We start from the raw sequence: 14009 nt of genomic DNA, 5'->3' as shown, positions 1-14009 counted from the left end.
CGATCAGGGTGAGCCCGATGAAAGGCACGCACCAATCTTTTGGCATGAATATCAGAGGCAGAGACCCAGGAATTATCCTCCTGACCATAACCCTTCCACTTAACCAAATACTGGAGTCTCCGTCTAGCCAGACGGGAATCCAGTACTTTCTCTACCTCATATTCCATGTTACCTTCAACCAATACAGGGTCTGGAGGTGCCACCCCCGGAACAACAGGTTCAACAAACCTCTTCAACAAAGATTTATGGAACACATTATGGATTTTAAATGTGACAGGAAGAGCCAAACGAAAAGAGACTGGATTAATAATCTCCACAATCTTGTAAGGTCCAATAAATCTAGGCTTAAACTTAGGAGAAGCCACCTTCATAGCAATATTTTTTGATGATAACCACACCATATCACCAACCTTAAACTGGGGACCAATGGTCCTATGTCGGTTGGAAAACCGCTGGGCCTTTTCCTGGGAGAGAGATAACTTATCCACCACTTGGTCCCAGATCTGGTGCATTCTCTCCACCACAGTGTCAACACCTGGGCAGGCAGAGGGCTCCACCTGCCCTGAAGAAAATCGAGGATGAAACCCAAAGTTACAAAAAAAAGGTGACATCAAAGTGGCAGAACTAGCTCTATTATTTAAAGCAAATTCGGCCAAGGACAAAAATGAAACCCAATCATCCTGATCAGCAGAAATAAAACATCTCAAATATGACTCCAAGGTCTGGTTTGTTCTCTCTGTCTGCCCATTGGTCTGAGGGTGAAAAGCAGAGGAGAAGGACAACTGAATTCCCAGCCTGGAACAGAAAGTTCTCCAAAATCTAGACACAAACTGGACTCCTCTATCAGATACAATGTTCTCAGGAATCCCGTGCAAACGAACCACCTGTTGTAAAAACAGGGGCACCAACTCAGAGGAAGACGGCAACTTAGGGAGTGGTACAAGATGAACCATCTTAGAGAACCTATCACAAATCACCCAAATAACAGTCATCCTCTGAGAGACAGGCATATCAGAGATGAAATCCATTGAAATATGGGTCCATGGCCTCTTGGGGACAGGCAAAGGCATCAACAACCCACTAGAGCGAGAACACGATTTAGACCGGGAGCACGTCCCACAGGACTGCACAAAATTCCTGACATCACGAGACAAGGAGGGCCACCAAAAAAACCGACTCACCAGATCTCTAGTACCAAAAATACCTGGATGACCAGCCAAAGCAGAGCAATGAACTTCAGACATCACTCTCTTCTTCCACTGGTCAGGAACATACAACTTTCCACTGGGACAACGCTCAGGTTTGTCCTCCTGGAACTCTTCCAGAGCACGTCTCAAATCGGGTGAGATGGCAGAAAGAACTACCCCTTCGCCTAAGATGGTAGCAGGCTTGGTCACCACAGGAGAATCAGCAAGGAAGCTCCTAGAGAGGGCGTCTGCCTTGACATTCTTTGTTCCAGGAAGAAAAGAAACCACAAAATCAAAACGTGCAAAAAACAAGGCCCACCTAGCCTGTCTAGGATTCAAGCGCTTAGCCGACTCTAGGTAAATCAAATTCTTGTGGTCAGTGAGGACCACGACTTGATACTTAGCTCCCTCCAACCAATGTCTCCACTCCTCAAATGCCCATTTCATGGCCAACAGTTCCCTATTCCCCACATCATAGTTACGTTCAGATGGAGAGAACTTTCGGGAAAAGAAAGCACAGGGATTCATTTTAGATGTTACAGGATCCTTTTGGGACAAAACAGCTCCTGCACCAATCTCAGAAGCATCCACCTCTACCTGGAATGGAAGTGAGACATCAGGTTGCCGCAAAACCGGGGCGGAGGTGAATCTTCGCTTCAGCTCCTGAAAGGAAGAAACAGCCTCCGGAGACCAATTTAACACATCAGCACCCTTTTTAGTCAAATCAGTCAATGGCTTGGCAATACTAGAAATTTTTGCTATAAATTTCCGATAAAAATTAGCAAAACCCAAAAACTTCTGGAGGGCCTTCAAAGAAGTGGGCTGAACCCAATCGTGAATGGCCTGTACCTTGGCCGGGTCCATTTCAATAGTTGACGGGGACAAAATAAATCCCAAAAAAGAAATCCTCTGTACTCCAAAAAGGCATTTAGATCCTTTGACATACAGGGAATTCTCCCTCAAGATCCGGAACACAGTCCGAATATGTTCCACATGAGAATCCCAATCCTTGGAGAAGATCAAAATATCATCCAGATAGATAATCAAAAATTTATCGACAAAATCTCGGAAAATATCGTTCATGAAGCACTGGAAGACAGAAGGGGCATTAGTGAGCCCAAAAGGCATCACCAGGTACTCAAAATGTCCCTCCGGAGTATTAAACGCCGTCTTCCATTCATCCCCATGCTTAATGCGAATAAGATTATACGCCCCCCTGAGGTCAAGCTTGGTAAACCAGCAAGCACCTTTAACTCTGGAGAATAGATCAGAAATCAGGGGTAACGGATACTGATATTTAACAGTAATTTTGTTGAGGGCACGATAATCAATACAAGGTCTTAATGATCCATCCTTTTTGGCTACAAAAAAAAAACAAAACCCGGCACCTAAGGGTAACGAGGATGGTCTAATATGACCCTTCTCCAACGCCTCCTTAATATAGGATCGCATAGCCTCGTGCTCGGGTACAGATAAATTGAAGAGCCGACCCTTGGGAAATTTACACCCCGGGCTCAGTTCAATTGCACAGTCATAACTCCTATGAGGAGGCAGAGACGCAGACTCATTCTCACTAAATACATCATAAAAGTCCGCCAAATAATCAGGAACATCATGCAACTGAGGAGAGGTGGAAAACACCGGAGCCTCACTAAAGGCACACCGACAACCCCAACTCACCACAGACACAGATTTCCAATCCAAAACTGGATTATGAATCTGTAACCAGGAAAACTCCAGAACAATAGTATCATGCAGATTATGCAACACCAAAAATCTGCAATTTTCTTGATGGTCTGGGGCGACCCGCATTACCACCTGGGTCCAAAACTGGGGTTTATTTTTAGCCAAAGGAGTAGCATCAATCCCCCTCAAAGTGATAGGCGTCTGCAGAGGTGTCATCGGAAATCCACAACGTTTAGCAAAATCCAAGTCCATTAGGTTTAGGGCTGCTCCCGAATCCACAAAAGCCTTGGCGGAAAATGTGGACAGGGAGCAGATCAGAGTAATAGCCAGAAGAAACTTAGGTTGAACACCCCCAACAGAAAACTTGTGTGCAAAGCGTTTCTCTCGTTTAGGACAGACAGAAATAATATGCGAGGCATCTCCACAGAAAAAACACAACTTATTACGCCTTCTGAACTCCTGACGCTGCTCTCTGGAAAAAACTCTATCACATTGCATAGGTTCAGACATTTGTTCAACAGGTGGCAACACCTCTCGTGCAGCTTTGCGTTCGCGCAAACGCCGATCAACCTGAATGGCTAATGACATAGAATCGTCAAGACCAGAGGGAACAGGAAATCCCACCATAGTATCTTTTACGGCTTCTGACAACCCCTTCCGAAAGAGAGCAGCCAAGGCATTATCATTCCAGGTAGTAAGTACTGCCCACTTTTGGAATTTTTGACAGTACAATTCTGCAGAATCACGACCCTGGCTCAATGCCAGCAGGGTCTTTTCAGCCTGATCAATGGCATTAGGTTTGTCATACAACAACCCCAAAGCTTGAAAGAATGCATTCACATTAGTCAGAATAGGATCATCTGGTTTCAAAGAAAACGCCCAATCCTGGGGATCGCCACACAGCAAAGAGATGACAATTTTAACCTGCTGCGCAGAGCTCCCTGACGAGTTAGGCTTCAAGGCAAAAAATAATTTACAATTATTTTTGAAATTCAAAAATTTAGACCGATCCCCAAAAAATACATCAGGTGTAGGAATCTTTGGTTCAGCAGCATGTGAATGAGCAAGGTAGGCGGAAATTCCCCGCACTTCCGCAGCGAGCTGCTCCACACGATCAGACAATTGCTTTATCTCCATTGAGAGAAAAAAAATTCCCCCTACGGCCTCAGAGATATAGAGGAAAAAATATACACACTTTTTTTTTTTTTTTATTTTTACAATTCTTTCCTGCTATTGAGTACCCTAGAATCTGCGGTATGGCGGGTGATTCTGTTATGAATGAGTCACCGTAGGAGGCAAAAGTAGAAATACAAGCTAAGTCCAGAAAACCAGAGAAGTTGGCAACTATCAGATTGCAGACCCCTGAACCTATCAACACAACTAGCAGTAGGCGTGGGGGGTTCCTACGATGTCCTAGACCCCTCGATCACAGCCAGAGAATTACATAGGCCTAAAGAAAGAAAGGGGAAATCTAAACTGCCCCAGAGCAGACCCCAAAGCAAAAGGCAGCCCCCAACATATAATGACGGTGAAGCAAGATGAAAACACTAACACAGACAGAAAGGTAGACTGAGCAAAGACGGGGCCCAAAACTACCTAGATAGGAAAGGACAGGAAGGCTGCTGTCTGCAATCTGCCAAAACCCTATCAAAGACATAAGCCAACAAGCTGATATGAAAAAGGCCTTGAAGCAGCTAGGCTTCAAAAACTAAATCAGCACTCAGATATTTTCAGAAGACAGAGCTAAATGAATTCAGCACACCCCAGCAGGGAATGGCAGAAATCCAGAAAAACAAAGCAAAACAAAGTCAAAGCACAAAAGCAAAAGGCCGAGCAGCAAACTTAGCTTTAGAAGAGCAGGAATTCAGACTGGTCTCCAAGGATCCCACAGAGAAATCACCCGCAGGGCAGAAGGGCGTCGGCAGCCTTATATCCAGTCCGTAACTCCACTCAGCCAGTCATCATCATCAGCCTCAGGTGTTTGATAATCAGGCTCACTACCTTTCTTTACCAGAAGAGGGAGTTCCTCGGGCCTCAGTAATGAAGGGGAAAATGAACTCACAACAGTTCTGTATTGGGCCCCCTACTATTTAATATATTTATTAATGATCTAGTGGATGGCTTACACAGTAAAATATCAGTATTTGCAGATGATACAAAACTATGTAAGATATCAAACGGAAAAGAACGATGATTAGAAGGCTTGTATCATTAATGTAAGAAAAACTTTATTATTTAGAGCCACAGATAAAACATTACATATCACCAATTGGGGGATAAAGGGGAAGTAAACATACACACATGTATATGTGATTACACATCTAAAAAGACGCACATAACCAGCACCTGAAGGTATAACCTATACACTTCCAATTATATGACTATCCACAATTAACAATTTTGCTGAAAAATAGTACATCAATCTCAGAATGGACACTATAATATTATGTCCTCATACAACCAATTTAGAAAATTCATATTGAATGACTATTATATCATGCCTCCACCACCGAGAAACTAACCACTGTATATATAACGGCCATAATTACTTATAATTAGTGTTGAGCATTCCGATACCGCAAGTATCGGGTATCGGCCGATACTTGCAGTATCGGAATTCCGATACCGACTTCCGATATTTTTTCAATATCGGAATTCGGCATCGGAATCGGAAGTTCAGTTGATTGACGGCCTGACGTCATCATGATGCGCGGTGTGTGCGCATCATGATGCGCCGTCATTTCGGGCCTTCCGGGGGTCTCTGCCGGCCTGCCGGGGGGCTGTGCCGGCCTGCCGGGGGGCTGTGTGGACTGCCCGGGGTCTGTACCGGCCTGCCGGGGGGCTGTGCCGGCCTGCCGGGGGGCTGTGCACCCTGTGGGGGTCTGTACCGGCCTGCCGGGGGGCTGTGCCGGCCTGCCGGGGGGCTGTGCTGATGTCCGGGGGTCTGTGCAAGCATCGTCCGATGGGACTACAAGTCCCATCGGGCGATGCCTGCTACCATGACAGTGATTGACACATTAGCCAATGATGGGACAGTAGTAGTCCCATCATCCGGCTAATGTGTTAAATGTTAAAAAAAAAAAAAAAAAAAATACTACATACATACTACATGCATGCTACATACATACTACATGCTACATACATACTACATGCCACATACATACTACATACATGCTACATGCATGCTACATACATACTACATGCTACATACATACTACATACATACTACATACATACTACATGCATGCTACATACATACTACATGCATGCTACATACATACTACATGCATGCTACATACATACTACATGCTACATACATACCACATACATACTACATACATACTACATACTACATATATACTACATGCATGCTACATACATACTACATGCTACATACATACCACATACATACTACATACATACTACATACATACTACATGCTACATACATACTACATATATACTACATGCATGCTACATACATACTACATGCTACATACATACCACATACATACTACATACATACTACATACATACTACATGCTACATACATACTACATATATACTACATGCATGCTACATACATACTACATGCTACATACATACCACATACATACTACATACATACTACATACATACTACATGCTACATACATACTACATATACTACATGCATGCTACATACATACTACATATATACTACATGCATGCTACATACTACATGCTACATGCATGCTACATACATACTACATACATACTACATGCTACATACATACCACATATATACTACATACATACAATACATTCATACAATACATACATAGACATACAGTACATATAACATAGAGTAACATACTTACCAATACTTGTCACATTGTTCCCCGAAGCCATTGTCTTTTCCGGGATAAATATTAACATAACAAACCACAAAAATACTCACCCACGATCCGAAGCAGTCCACGAGTGTGTCCCACGACGATCTTGGGTAGAGAACGGCAGCATCAGATGATGCTGCCGTTCTCTACGGGCTGCAGGAATCCAATGACGGAAGGCAGGTATCCTTCCGCACTGTATTCCTCCGCCACTTAAAAAAAAAAAAGTCCCTAGTCTCACTTTATGCCATTGCTGCGTGGGAAATTCCCACACAGCAATGGCATAAAGTGAGACTAGGGACTTTTTTTTTTTTTAAGTGGCGGAGGAATACAGTGCGGAAGGATACCTACCTTCCGTCATTGGATTCCTGCAGCCCGTAGAGAACGGCAGCAACAGCTGATGCTGCAGTTCTCTACCCAAGATCGTCGTGGGACACACTCGTGGACTGCTTCGGATCGTGGGTGAGTATTTTTGTGGTTTGTTATGTTAATATTTATCCCGGAAAAGACAATGGCTTCGGGGAACAATGTGACAAGTATTGGTAAGTATGTTACTCTATGTTAGATGTACTGTATGTCTATGTATGTATTGTATGAATGTATTGTATGTATGTAGTATATATGTGGTATGTATGTAGCATGTAGTATGTATGTAGTATGTATGTAGCATGTAGTATGTAGCATGCATGTAGTATATATGTAGTATGTATGTAGCATGTAGTATGTATGTAGTATGTATGTAGCATGCATGTAGCATGCAGTATGTATGTAGCATGCATGTAGTATATATGTAGTATGTATGTAGCATGTAGTATGTAGCATGCATGTAGTATATATGTAGTATGTAGCATGTAGTATGTATGTAGCATGCATGTAGTATATATGTGTTATGTATGTAGCATGTAGCATGCATGTAGCATGTAGTATGTATGTAGCATGCATGTAGTATATATGTAGTATATATGTGGTATGTATGTAGCATGCAGTATGTATGTAGCATGCATGTAGTATATATGTAGTATGTATGTTGCATGTAGTATTTATGTAGTATGAATGTAGTATGTATGTAGTATGTAGTATGAATGTAGCATGTATGTAGTATGCATGTTGTATGTATGTAGCATGTAATTTTTTTTTTTTTTTTTTACATTTAACACATTAGCCGGATGATGGGACTACTACTGTCCCATCATTGGCTAATGTGTCAATCACTGTCATGGTAGCAGGCATCGCCCGATGGGACTTGTAGTCCCATCGGACGATGCCTGCACAGACCCCCGGAGCCTGCACAGACCACCGGCAGGCCGGCACAGCCCCCCGGCAGGCCGGCACAGCCCCCCGGAGCCTGCACAGCCCCCCGGCAGGCCGGCACAGCCCCCCGGCAGGCCGGCACAGCCCACCGGAGCCTGCACAGACCACCGGCAGGCCGGCACAGCCCCCCGGCAGGCCGGCACAGACCACCGGAGCCTGCACAGACCCCCTGGCAGGCCGGCACAGCCCCCCGAAAGGCCCGTACAGACCCCAGAGAGGCTGTACAAGGGCAGGAAAGGGTTTTTCTTATTCCGATACCGGAAGTCCCATAGACTTGAATGGGACTTCCGGTATCGGAATCGGCGATACCGATACTTTTTTTAAAGATCGGCCGATACCATCCGATACGATACTTTGAAGTATCGGACGGTATCGCTCAACTCTACTTATAATACTAAACCTTATATGGTGTGGTACCTAAATATAACCACTATCCTGGCCAATCACCCGTAATGTTTATCTACAATACCGCCAACAAGTGGCCACTAGACGTATCATGGTGATTATTACCAGCAATAGCCACTGTGTACAACAAATCACTTAACACCATAACGGCCATTCTCAGCAATGGCCGCCACATATATATATAAGTAGCGGCCCATATTAAATCAGTGATTACCGGCAGTGGTGGTCAGGAGGTGAACAGGTGCCTGGCACTGCTGGCACCGGGGCCCCCCACCGCCTTCTCAGGGGCCCATAGCGACTGGGCGGCAGAGTAGGGAGATCGATTCTCCCTGCTCTGCCACAGAATGTAACTGTATGGGCGCGCTGTGCACGCCGATACAGTTACAGTAGCGTAGCTCGGTGGGCCCCCTCAGAGCGCAGGGCCCGGGGCCACCGCCCCCTCTGCCCCCCCGGTAGCTATGCTACTGACTTTAAGGCTTTTCACGGGTGTGATGCTGCACAACTTAGGGTTCGGGGCATTGATGCCCTGAAAATTAATATTAGGGGTGGACAATTAGCCAAACGTCTAGGGAGATTAGAGACATGCTGGATATGGATGCTCCAGACTGTCCAACCCTATGGATTGAACGAAAATCTTTATTTTGTTCCCTTTTTGTGTTTCCCCAGTTACTGTGCATCATATGTGCTTTTTTCCCCGCATTCATTTGTTTATATTGCATTTTAATTGTTTTTATCTGTTAATTATTTTTAGTACCTTGATTGTGGTGCGATCTTCCATGATGCGGCTCTTTGTGACATAATATATAAGTGGACTTTGGACCTCCCCAATGCCAATGGATTGATGTGGATATATGATTCTCTATTTTGTCATCTACCCAGATGTGCTTTTTTGGATTTCATGCACTTTTTGTACATGCATTATATCTGTATATAAATATTATTATTAATATGATACTGATTCTGCATGTTCCTTATAGGTTTTTGTATGTGCACAGTGCATATTTAGGAGATAACTATTCATGGCATTCTATATTTCATCTAGTATATCCATGTTACTACTTTATGTCTCCGGAGATATATTGTTGTATGTTGTGCCTATTGTTATCTTTCGATATAACTGAAATATCTTTTCAATATATTGGATGATCTGCCCATAGTCATCATGGCTGGCAAGCATTTAGTTGTTCTTACCATGCATGCGCTAGTAATAGTTGTTTTTAATTAACTTGTTAGCGGTTTCCTTTGAGTTTGCCCTTGTATGTGCTCTTAATCAAGATGGCCGCGATACACTCTTTGCGCATGCCCGGGTCGCGCTACTTCCGGTTCCGGCTATCGCTGTTCCGGCGGCGTTTGATTACGTGGGGCCCCAATGTGATTCTGCACCGCCGACTGAGCGATTATATCTCTTTTTTTAGGTTCTTCCTACACTGTCTGCATATGTGGAAACCAAAACACAAAACAAATATCCTGGAATAAAAAAGTAAAAAAATATATTGCAAAAATTGCATGAAGGTAGTAATAATAGTAATAATAAGGGTATTTAGTTAACATAATTTTGATCAAAATAATGTAGAAGCCATCCCGCCACGTCACGGCAACCCTTGTGGGACAGTCCTAACTCTTGTATTTAAAACCTTTCCACTTGTCAAGTGACGTAAATGTGAACAAGGACAGAGGGACTGAACCACCAGTAATAGTATAGGCCAGACAGGATGGATTTTCCAACTCAGAAACAGGGCGGTCACACCCTTATATGCACAGAATGCACAATGAAACAAATGAGAAACTGGGTCTGAGCAGAAAAAGTAAATTAATGTGCATGCAAAATGTAATTGCATATGAACACATGACCTTTACACAGAGAAAACCAAAACACAAAACAAATATCCTGGAATAAAAAAGTAAAAAAATATATTGCAAAAATTGCATGAAGGTAGTAATAATAGTAATAATAAGGGTATTTAGTTAACATAATTTTGATCAAAATAATGTAGAAGCCATCCCGCCACGTCACGGCAACCCTTGTGGGACAGTCCTAACTCTTGTATTTAAAACCTTTCCACTTGTCAAGTGACGTAAATGTGAACAAGGACAGAGGGACTGAACCACCAGTAATAGTATCGGTCAGACAGGATGGATTTTCCAACTCAGAAACAGGGCGGTCACACCCTTATATGCACAGAATGCACAATGAAACAAATGAGAAACTGGGTCTGAGCAGAAAAAGTAAATTAATGTGCATGCAAAATGTAATTGCATATGAACACATGACCTTTACACAGAGAAAACCAAAACACAAAACAAATATCCTGGAATAAAAAAGTAAAAAAATATATTGCAAAAATTGCATGAAGGTAGTAATAATAGTAATAATAAGGGTATTTAGTTAACATAATTTTGATCATTGTGCATTCTGTGCATATAAGGGTGTGACCGCCCTGTTTCTGAGTTGGAAAATCCATCCTGTCTGGCCTATACTATTACTGGTGGTTCAGTCCCTCTGTCCTTGTTCACATTTACGTCACTTGACAAGTGGAAAGGTTTTAAATACAAGAGTTAGGACTGTCCCACAAGGGTTGCCGTGACGTGGCGGGATGGCTTCTACATTATTTTGATCAAAATTATGTTAACTAAATACCCTTATTATTACTATTATTACTACCTTCATGCAATTTTTGCAATATATTTTTTTACTTTTTTATTCCAGGATATTTGTTTTGTGTTTTGGTTTTCTCTGTGTAAAGGTCATGTGTTCATATGCAATTACATTTTGCATGCACATTAATTTACTTTTTCTGCTCAGACCCACTGTCTGCATATGTGCAGAATATAGCCCCATAATGTGATATGAATGGAGCCTAAGTAATGACAATCTCCAACTTGATCATTATTACTTAAGTCTGGTTTATATTGTGAGTTTGCACACATCATCTCATTAGATCCTAAGGAGAGGATGCTTATGAATGAAATGCTTGATCACTCTTCTAGGAATACAATAAAAGTTTTTGAGAAAGAGAAAACATTTGCAGCTGCAGAGCAAACACACCTGGTGAAATGTAGCAGAAGCAGGTACGGACTGGGGCTGAAATTCAGCCCTGGCATTTGAAATCACACAGGCCCATGCTGTCCCCGTCCCCAAGAACCAGATGGGGATATATTACTAATATTACCCTGGATGGAGGAAAGCAAGATTTACTACAAGCCCAATATTTCTAATGATACCTGTGACCTGCAGGGGTAAGTGATGGAGTCAGCGACTTTGTGCTCCGTCACGACTTTGAACAGTATGGGCGTCTTGGGAATACCGATTCAGTTAACAACGTAGCAGACAAGGCGGCCCATGACCAGACAGGCCCTTCTGGCATTTGCCAGAATTGCCAGATGGCCAGTCCGGCCCTGAGCAGAAGTGATGCAAAGGAGAGGGGAGCAGTTCCTCAGACCAACCAATCAATTCCATCGTTCATTTTCCAGAGTACTCTTGGAAAATGAAAAATAAAATTCTATCAGTTGCTGTGGGGAATTGCTCTACTATGTGCCAGTTTTTATAAATCTCCTATATTGTGTGGACCAGCTGTTACAAGAACTTCTATGAAATGTTATTGCTTTTATATTGAAACAATGAAAAAATACTTTTAAAATTAATGACAATTATTATGACAGAAGACTATGTACTACAAATTTACAGTTTTTAAAATTTAGATTTCCTTTTTCCCCTTCTCTCTATCCCCTGTGTGGGTAGGGGCAAGGATGGATTTAAAGGGAGAGAAGAAATAAAAAAAGGAAGTAATAGTATAACTGAATTAATTTTTTTGTAATTATGTGTCTATTGTTAATGTTTGACTATATAAATAAAAATCATAAAAAAGATGAAAAATCAATAACACAAGGCTTGGATTTAATTTTAAATTAGGATTTTATTTTACAATCTGCAGCCCATGTAACCTGGTTTACACAAGGATGGAACGACAGTGACAAACAGTAATTTAGAAATAGCCGTGGCTCAGAGCAGCCACCAAGACATGGATGAACTTCTCCCAGGCAGCCTGGACCTGAGGGGTGAATGCAGATCCCAACTTGGAGGCCAAGACGATGACCAGAACTTCTCCCAGACGCTGTGGATAAAGGAAACAATCAGATAAACTGTTTCTTGCCAAGTTCAAGTATAAACATTAGGTGCTACGTAGTATCACGTCACAGTAATAGGTGCATCACAATCATTTTTATTTTTAGAGATTCAGTTTCCTCAGTCCGTAAAATACTATATTGAGTATTTTAAATACGGTAGTTAACTTTTGTCTGCATTGAAATTTTCACTTACTATAAAATTAGAAATATATTCACTTAAATGGGAATTGGATTGCAGATAACACTTTCATATAATGTATGTTTGTTACCTTGAAGTTCTCGGGGTCCACATGGAGTTCCTGGGCATGGGATCTGCTGAGGTCTGCCAGGTGCTTTTTCACATTATCCAGATGCTGGATGGCGCTGCCGACAGCTGTGAGCACCTTCTTGCCATGAGCCTTCACCTTGGCATTGCCTGAGATGGCGGTGATATTAGATAGGTTTCCGAAGGAGCTGAAGTATCTCTGGGTCCAGGGGTACACGACCAGCAGCCTAAAGTTTATAAGAAAGAAGAGAACAATTACTTTTAATGATTTGCTTTTACATCAGACGTATGCCCCAAATGTAAATTATTTAAAGGAGACCAAGGAGGAACACATGTAAATTCACAAAACTAATAATTTTCACAAATTTCCAAGGAATTGTGCTAACTTTATAAGTCTAAACAATCTAATTGAGCAGTAATAATGATATTATAGAAGGCAAATTAGAAAATGAACAATGGGTAAAAAAACTGAACTTCCAAAATTTTGGGGTGTAAGGGGGTCTGTGCCTGATCACTAATACTGGTAAGTACTAAAAAGGATAATTATTGTGAAATACAATGATGATTACAGTTTTCATATGAAGCAGAATGACATACAGTAAGTATGTGTATTATATGTGTATATGTACATTACCTGGACAGAGCATCATGGCCGTCCTGTTCAACATCGACCTTGCTCCATACGGAGGTGATGGCGGCTCTCTCTTCAGCAGTCCAATGAACCATGATTGCTGTCTAATGCTATTGTACACTGGAAGTGACAATGAAGCCATCACATGGATCTTCCTTTTTATAATAATCTTTGAAGTTACACCCATTCCCCATTACTGCTGTGTCGTGCTTTTCCCCCAGTCCTTCAGTCCAGTCCTTCAAAGTCTAATCGGTCTGGAAGGAAAAATCGCTTTCTAAGCAGCAAAAAAGAAATGCTGAAGACAGGGCACTCTCTGGCATGATGAAATGGATATCTAAATACATGGATCTAATGCTCCAGTGTTTGATGCAAATTAAATATTGTCCACATCGAATATTATTCCAGTAGTTTGTAGTTCTAGTATAAGGAAAAGAATTATGTAATATTGAAAAGTTACTGAGGAGAGTGGAAACTTTGCTCCGAAAACAGAATTATTCTCCACCGTTACCAGTCATATCATATTCCACAA

At 42.1% G+C, this 14009-nt stretch overlaps 1 protein-coding gene across 1 annotated transcript; it reads right to left on the bottom strand.

Moving 5' to 3' along the window:
* Positions 1-12442: 12442 nt before the first annotated feature.
* On the bottom strand, positions 12443-13575 carry LOC141049815 (hemoglobin subunit beta-2). The gene is made up of 3 exons (XM_073546631.1): positions 13484-13575; positions 12854-13076; positions 12443-12571 (listed from the first exon to the last, which is right to left on the bottom strand). Exons 1-3 carry the CDS (start codon positions 13573-13575, stop codon positions 12443-12445), a joined length of 444 nt encoding a protein of 147 aa, XP_073402732.1.
* Between the last annotated feature and the right edge of the window lie 434 nt (positions 13576-14009).

The sequence above is a fragment of the Dendrobates tinctorius genome, unplaced genomic scaffold, assembly GCF_039654945.1.
Source record: "Dendrobates tinctorius isolate UK_male_01 unplaced genomic scaffold, ASM3965494v1 ptg000150l, whole genome shotgun sequence".
Classification (NCBI taxonomy): domain Eukaryota; kingdom Metazoa; phylum Chordata; class Amphibia; order Anura; family Dendrobatidae; genus Dendrobates; species Dendrobates tinctorius.
Note: the sequence above shows the minus strand (reverse complement) of the source record. Positions and strands in the feature narration are given on the sequence as shown.